Source organism: Salmo trutta, unplaced genomic scaffold (genome assembly GCF_901001165.1).
Source record: "Salmo trutta unplaced genomic scaffold, fSalTru1.1, whole genome shotgun sequence".
Classification (NCBI taxonomy): Eukaryota; Metazoa; Chordata; class Actinopteri; order Salmoniformes; family Salmonidae; genus Salmo; species Salmo trutta.
In genome coordinates, this window is record NW_021822373.1 from 61,856 (window position 1) to 70,553 (window position 8,698).

Sequence of the window (8,698 nt, forward strand, 5' to 3'; positions counted from 1 at the left end):
ATATCCCCAATGTCACAGTTTAAACGTGTCCAAATCAATAGTCCAAATGCAGAAACAGTTTGTGATAAATTGAAAACCTAAACATAAAATGTGCTATGTACACATACAAACATCTGCCACAATAATCATATTACTTGTATTATTTAAAACAAGCACCTTATAAAACTGTACAAGGACCAAAAACGCTGTTGTTTTGACAAGTAGCAATAAATCACTGATATCGATTAGGGGGGAAATCAGAATGTACGTGCTGTTGAAACTAACACAACTAAAAAATAAACATATGGAAATGGAAGATGTATTTTCCCTCACTAGAGGACAACCTGAAGAAGACAGTCAGCTACATTTTGGAGTGATGCATTTAAATTTAGGGGTCGCTAAACAAAGGAACACAACACTTATTTGTCATCACTCATTAATATCATGTTGAAATCAATTGTGCCGAGAGGAGGGAGATGAGGTTGCACGTCCTGTTAAAACTAACAGCTCAAAAACCACACGGAATCTGGGAATAATGTGTACATCCCTGGTTAGAGGACAACTTGTAGAAAACAGCCAGATACATTTTGAAGTGTTGCATTTTGATTCAAGTGGGTCACCAACATGGTAAGTGTAACACAACTCTTTTTTTGTTAAATCTCATAAATAGTACTCTTCCATTTCAGAGCCTGGATTTTTCCCCTGAGGCTAATATCCATATCATGTTGAAATCAATAGAACAGGGGACAAACGTTTAGGCTTCTACATTGTGACATTATTAATATACTCCTACTACAATGTTAAAACATTCTACATTGTGACATTATATCATTGATATCATGAAACAACTCCTTCATGTATTTTCTGATGTTTGATCAGATGTGTTTTACCGGAGAATCTCTTGTCACACTGATCACAGCTATAAGGTTTCTCTCCTGTGTGTGTTCTCTGGTGTCGAGTCAGAGAGCCAGATGTAGTAAAACTCTTCCCACATTGACCACAACTATAAGATTTCTCTCCTGTGTGTGTTCTTTGGTGTAGAGTAAGATAGCCAGATGTAGTAAAACTCTTCCCACATTGACCACAGCTATAAGATTTCTCTCCTGTGTGTCTTCTCTGGTGTAGAGTCAGAGAGCCAGATGTAGTAAAACTCTTCCCACATTCACCACAACTATAAGGTTTCTCTCCTGTGTGTGTTCTCTGGTGTAGAGTCAGAGAGCCAGATGCAGCAAAACTCTTCCCACATTGATCACAGCTATAAGATTTCTCTCCTGTGTGTACTCGCTGGTGTCTAGTCAGATGGCAAGATGAAATATAAGTCTTCCCACATTGATCACAGCTATAAGGTTTCTCTCTTGTGTGTGTTCTCTGGTGTGATATCAGGCTGTCTGGCCGAGTAAAACTCTTCCCACATTGATTACAGCTATAAGGTTTCTCTCCTGTGTGTACTCGCTGGTGTCTAGTCAGATGGCAAGATGAATTATAAGTCTTCCCACATTGATCACAGCTATAAGGTTTCTCTCCTGTGTGTGTTCTCTGGTGTACAGTCAGGTAACTAGATGAAATAAAACTTTTCATACATTGATTACAACTAAAAGATTTCTCTCCTGTGTGTATCCTCTGGTGTGATAACAGGTTGCTTGACTGAGTAAAACTCTTCCCACATTGAGTACAGCTGTACGGTTTCTCTCCTGTGTGTATTCTCTGGTGTAGAGTCAGAGAGAAATATGTAGTAAAACTCCTCCCACATTGATCACAGCTGTAAGGTTTCTCTCCAGTGTGAATTCTCAGGTGTACTTTTAGTGCTTTTAATCTTAAGTAACTCTTCCCACAATCAAAACAGTGGTGAGATTTCTCTCCTGTGTGTGTTCGCTGGTGTATTTTAAGTTCTGATGAAGATTTGCAATGTTTTCCACAGTCAGAGCAGCAGATAGATTTCTTCCCTGTGGGTCTCTGCTGGTGTTTCTTGAGGTGATAGAATCTGGACAGACTCTTCTCTGACTCGTTAGCATCATGATGTTGAGGCTCCCCAGAGGATCCATGATAGTCACGTCTCTCTCCTGTGTGAACAAGTCAGACAGATAGTTAAAGGCTCACAACAGCAGAAATCCACTGAAAAAGGTGATGCCAACAGCGTAGCCATGATACTCTACAACAATTGACGTCTGTAATGAATGTTAAAATTACTTGACAATTGTCTTAAGACAGTCAAGTGAGCAACAATAGTCATATTTAGTCTTGTTTTCACATTAGTAGTAACTAGAAATAAGTAAAAGGTGTTGAACTCCTAAGCAGTGTGCCAGGCGACTTTTGTTCTCAAATATAGGCACCTTTCTGTGTTTGCTAAAATTGCGACAAGGGCGATGCACACACAATTTGATTGCATAAACACCTCCCTGCTAATGCAGAAACCACTAGTTATGGATGTAGTATATCTGCCTGGAGCAAAAATGGTGAGCAAGTGGCCTAAGCTGTGCCATTAGAGATTCTGGGTTCGAGTCCAAGCTCTGTTGCAGCCGGCCGCGACCAGGAGGCCCATGGGGCGACGCACAATTGGCCCACCGTCGTCCGGGTTAGGGGAGGGTTTGGCCGGCAGGGATATCCTTGTCTCATCGCGCACTAGCGACTCATGTGGCGGGCCGGGCGCAGTGCACACTGACCAAGTCGCCAGGTGTACGGTGTTTCCTCCGACACATTGGTGCTGCTGGCTTCCGGGTTGGGTGGGCATTGTGTCAAGAAGCAGCGCGGCTAGGTTGGGTTGTGTTTCAGAGGACGCATGGCTCTCGACCTTCGCCTCTCCAGAGTCCGTATGGGAGTTGCAGCGATGAGACAAGACTGTAAGTACCAATTGGGGAGAAAAAAGGGGTGAAAAAAATATATATTTAAAAAATGGTGAGCAAAGATTAGTTTTCACAATGTATTCTGAATATTACAGCACTAGATCAAGAGTGCTACTCAAGGAAACTCACATTATGCTATTAAGTTCTGTGTCTATTCACTAATTCACCACCATGGGGGAAACTCAGGGGAGTTCTCATAGGCGGACAGCAAATATAGCCTCCATTTCCAGGTTGATTATGATTATTATTATCATTTGAAACTACTTTGGATTATAATTGTAAGGCTCGTTTGAATGTCCTGATTTAATATAATGTTTGTGTTATTGTCAAATGTACTACTTTATATTTAAAAACGACTTCAACCAGTAAAATGCTCATTGGCTAGTTTTCCATCAGCCTGACAATGAGGTTTTGTCCATTAAGTGTATGCCAAAATGGTCTATAATCTCACCTAACAATAACATAGACCTAGGACTATAAATCATTTAATATTTCAGGTGAAACATGGAAACTAAAATGTCTTTGTCATGACATTTCATAACCTGATCACCAGATAATTTTGTGAATAATCCCAATAGGCTACTCTGTAATGTGTTGTCATTCTAAATGTCCTGAATGAAGGAAAATATCTCTGTGTGTTGAACAATAGCCTATCCATCAAGGAACAGTTCTCTACACATTATGAGCTAAGTATCTCCGTTTCCAAACGGACTAACGAGACCCTACTGTAAATCAAGTAAACAATAACACATTATAAATATCAATTTGTTTGGGATGTTGGATCCAACGTGGAGCACAGCATAACTGTCTTTACCAGAGTAATGAATGAAGAAGTACTTTGGTTGTTGTTGCATGTCATGATGTTTGTCATGTGACTGTCATTCAGAAAATGATTTCCTGGATCAGCTGATGATAGTTGAACATGTGACTGTAACTAAACAGCTACAGTATTAAGAATTATGCGTAATTATTTAAGAACCGCATTAATGACAGTATCCATTTGGGTTTTGTCAATAAAGTTAAGGTGACTCTCGGTTAGAACCACTGGATTTAGCAAACTCTGAAATGATTTAAGATTTCTGTGCCCATGAAAACTGTTTTCCCAGTGTAACATAAGGAGACACTAAATGTTACGTAGGTAGAGAGCATTTCAGAGATCTGAATACAAAAAAACTGTCCTAACAGGACAATAACCTAAACCACAAGGCCAAATCTACACTGGAGAAGCTTACCAAGATGACATTGAATGTTCCTGAGTGGCCTAGTTACAGTTTGGACTTAAATAGTCTTGAAAGTCTATGGCAAGACTTGAAAATGGCTTTCTAGCAATGATGAACAACCAACTTGACAGAACAGGAAGGATTTTAAAAAGAATAATGAATATTCACATGAAGATCAGTCTCCTATTGGATGACATCACGACTTCCCATCAAGCCAACTCCTTGAAGGCCTTACTATGACATCACTCACTCCTTCTAGTTTGCAGTTGTTAAAAAAATACTATTTTGCTCAAAACATTTATTTGTTTCCCTTTAGTGTGTTTATAATTTACTGTATTTATATATCACTTTTCAACAGGAAAAGTTTTTTTTTTAGGACTTCATGGACAATTCCGACAGTACAAAAACATATTCAAGTGTAGTAGGGCTTCCCTTTTAAAAATCACACATTAGTTCAACAACTGCAGAGTTTGTGCCCCTGTTATTACTCACTGTATATACTGGTGTTAATCAGATCAATGTCCCTGTTTTATAAGATAGTACTCACTGTATTTACTGGTGTTAATCAGATCTCCAGTCTTCTCTTCTTCGTCCTCTAATGTGACAGTAATCTCCTCCTCTTTATCCTCCACTCCAAAAACTGCATCCTCCTCCTCTTTCACTCTGAACGCGTCTTCCTCTTGTTTAACTGAAACGTCTTTCTCTTCTTCTTTCACTGTAACAGCCTCACCCTGTACTTCTTGTTTTACTGTAACATCCTCCTCTTCCTTCTCCTCTTTCACGACAATGTTCAGCCCCAGATCCTCTTTCTCCGTCCAACAGACCTCTTCTTTAGCAGGAGGAGAGTAGCTTAGTGAGCGCATGGTCGGGGATGTTAGCTAGCTAGGCTAGTGCTAACTTAACCAGCCAGATAGTTGACTTACAACGTAAATATTAAATTAAATGGAGTAACTAGTTGTTTACACATAAGTATGTTTAAATCACAGTTACAATTAAACCAGGAAAGTGTCTAAAGAACTTGAATGTTCCGACTTTGTTGGCTAGCGAGCTACCGAGGTGGCTGCAGTTGTTGAAGAAGCGTTCCGTCCACTAGATTATACGTCACACTAGAAACATCTCCTGAAAGACACATATCGCCATCTGCTGTCTGGAGGGAGGAAACGCAGTTGAGGAGGGAACACTTTTTTTCTTCTTCATTGAATTATAATATTATAAAGCAGTTTAGGGAAACGTTGTTTTCCTCTCTATTAAATATTAATATTATATCAACACGTGCAAAGAGCAACAAGTGTTGTTTGATTAGTTCAGATTTTTTATGAGAATTTAAAACAAACTTAACCTCTACTCCACATCTGTATTTCTGATTCAGTCAAATAACTAGATATCAAAATAAGCACCTAGTTATTAATAGCCTTGATAAAGATGAGCAAAAATTACTGTATAAAATAAATAAACTTTACCCACTACCAGGATATTTTTAGCCCAAAACCTGGTTACCTCTGCTAGGAGGCTGAAACTTGGCCATAAGTGGATCTTCCAGCAAGACACATCAACATCCACAAAGAAATGGTTAATTGGGCATAAAATCAAAAATGTTCTATGGCCATCTCAGTCTTTGGACTTGAACTCCATTGTGTTCCATGTGGCTCAGTTGGTAGAGCATGGTGTTTGCAACGCCAGGGTTGTGGGTTCGATTCCCACGGGGGGGGGCAGTACAAAAAAAATGCATTGAAATGTATGTATTCACTACTTTAAGTCGCTCTGGATAATACTAATAATACGACTTACAGTAGTGAATACATACATTTCAATTCATGCATTTTTTTTTGTACTGGCCCCCCCACAACCTGGAGGTGTAACAATACATCATATAGATGTATATAATGAACAGACTAGGTCTATACTGCTCCTACATGGTGTAACAATACATCATGTATGAACAGACTAGGTCTATACTGCTCCTACATGGTGTAACAATACAGTGCATTCGGAAAGTACTCAGACCCCGTCACTTTTTCCACATTTTGTTACGTTACAGCCTTATTCTAAAATATTTTTTTTAAATACTGAATTGACACACAATACCCCATAATGACCTCACAATACCCCATAATGACAAAGCAATACCCCATAATGACAAAGGAAATACATTATATATATTTCTTTGCTCATTTATTAAAATAATTTACATTTACATTTAAGTCATTTAGCAGACGAAACTGAAAAATCTGCATAAGTATTCAGACCGTTTACTACGTACTTTGTTGAAACACCTTGGGCAGCGATGACAGCCTCCAGTCTTCATGGGGATGACGTTACAAGTTTCTACCATTCTTCTCTCAAACTCTGTCAGATTGGAACGGGAGCTTTGCTACACAGCTATTTTCAGGTCTCACCAGAGATGTTAGATTGGGTTCAAGTCCGGGCTGGTTCGCTCAAGGTTATTCAGCGACTTGTCCCAAAGCCACTCCTACACTGTCTTGGCTGTGTGCTTAGGGTCATTGTCCTGTTGGAAGGTGAACCTTCGCCCCAGTCTGAGGCCCTGAGTGCTCTGGAGCAGGTTTTCATCAAAGAGCTCTCTGTACTTTGCTCCGTCCATCTTTCCCTCGATCCTGACTAGTATCCCAGTTCCTGCCTCTGAAAAACATCCTCACAGCCTGATGCTGTGCCAGGTTTACGCAAGATGTGATGCTTGGCATTCAGGCCAAAGACTTCAATCTTGGTTTCATCAGACCAAAGAATCTTGTTTATCATGGTCTGAGAATCCTTTAGGTTCCTTTTTGGCAAACTCCAAGCAGGCTGTCATGTGCCTTTTACTGAGGAGTGCCTTCCGTCTGGCCACTCTACCATAAAGGCCTGATTGGTGGAGTGCTACAGAGATGGTTGTCCTTCTGGAAGGTTCTCCCATCCCCACAGAGGAACTCTGTCGCTCTGTCAGAGTGACCATTGGGTTCTTGGTCACCTCCCTGACCAATGCCCTTCTCTCCCAATTGCTCGGTTTGGCTGGGTGGCCAGCTCTGGGAAGAGTCTTGGTGGTTCCAAACTTCTTCCATCAAAGAATCATGGTGACCACTGTGTTCTTGGGGACCTCGAATGCTACAGACATTTTTTGGGACCATTCCCCAGATCTGTGCCTTGACACAATCCTGTCTCGGAGCTCTATGGACAATTTCTTCGACCTCATTGCTTGGTGTTTGCTCTGACGTGCATTGTCAACTGTGGGACCTTATATAGACAGGTATAATCATAAACAATATTATTTCATGTGGCATAAACAAAAACACAAATTCTCAGTCAAAAATATAAGTCAGAACACAGCGCCTTTATTCTCTCATGTGATTTCAGGTTCACACAGAGAGAGATGTGGTAGGGCTTTTTTGGTGTGTGTCTTCTTATGCTCCTTCAGGCTGCTTAACCAGGTAAAACGCTTTCCACACTGGGAGCATTGGAAAGGCTTTGTCCTGTGTGTATTCTCTCATGCTCTTTTAACGGACCTTTCTTAGCAAAACTCTTTCCACACTGGGAACAATGGAAAGGCTTTTCTCCTGTGTGCATCCTCTCGTGAGCTTTTAGGTGCCCTGTCTGAGTAAAACTCATTCCACAGTGGGAACAGTGATAAGGCTTTTCTCCAGTGTGTATTCTCTCATGCCTTTTCAGGTTAGCTAAAACGCTAAAAGTCTTTTCACAATGGGAACATTGGAAAGACTTTTCTCCTGTGTGTGTCCTCTCATGAGCTTTTAGGTACCCTAAATGAATAAAACTCTTTTCACAGTGGGAACATTGGAAAGGCTTTTCTCCTGTGTGTATTCTCTCATGAGCTTTTAGGTCCCCTAACTGAATAAACCTCTTTTCACAGTGGGAACAGTGGTAAGGCCTTTCTCCTGTGTGTATTCTCTCATGCCTTTTCAGGTTAGCTAACACGGCAAAACTCTTTTCACACTGGGAACATTGGAAAGGCATTTCTCCGGTGTGTAGTTTCGCATGCTTTTTTAGGTTTCCTATTAGAGTAAAACTCTTTCCACAATGGGAACATTGGAATGGCTTTTCTCCTTTGTGTATTCTCTCATGCTCTTTTAATTGCCCTTTCTTAGTAAAACTTTTTCCACACTGGGAACATTGGAAAGGCTTTTCTCCTGTGTGTATCCTCTCATGAGATTTTAGGTGCCCTGTCTGAGTAAAACTCATTCCACAGTGGGAACAGTGATAAGGCTTTTCTCCTGTGTGTATTCTCTCATGCCTTTTCAGGTTAGCTAACATGGTAAAACTCTTTCCACACTGGGAACATTGGAAAGGCTTTTTTCCTGTGTGTGTCTTCTCATGCAGTTTTAGGTTCCTTAACCAGCAAAAACTATTTTCACAGTGGGAGCAGTGGTGTTGTCTCGCTGGTTTGGGCGTCTCTGGGTCTGGTTCCCCTGAAGGACTCTTCCCGCTGTCAGAGTGAGAGTCTGGTTTCTCTCCTGCCAAAGACAGAGAATCCCGTTAAACAGAAACCTGAATGAAATCTCCACAAGATAAAACTGTCTTCCTATGAGGTTTAATCTAGACTAGATCCCTCAATAAAAGAGCAGAACTGGTCATCACAGAGTGGCTGTAGTGCTTTGTAGGCTGGGTAAATCCATTTGAATTCAATACATTTTTGGCAGCATCCCTTTTGAGTTA

The 8,698-nt window shown here is 40.6% G+C and overlaps 1 protein-coding gene across 1 annotated transcript; it reads right to left on the minus strand.

Moving 5' to 3' along the window:
• Positions 1-1,086: 1,086 nt before the first annotated feature.
• On the minus strand, positions 1,087-8,468 carry LOC115182029 (zinc finger protein 180-like; the record flags this gene model as incomplete). Its single annotated transcript, XM_029743671.1, has 2 exons — positions 7,689-8,468; positions 1,087-1,270 (listed from the first exon to the last, which is right to left on the minus strand). Coding segments are annotated over exons 1-2 (792 nt in total), but the record flags the coding sequence as incomplete, so codon positions are not given.
• Positions 8,469-8,698: the final 230 nt, after the last annotated feature.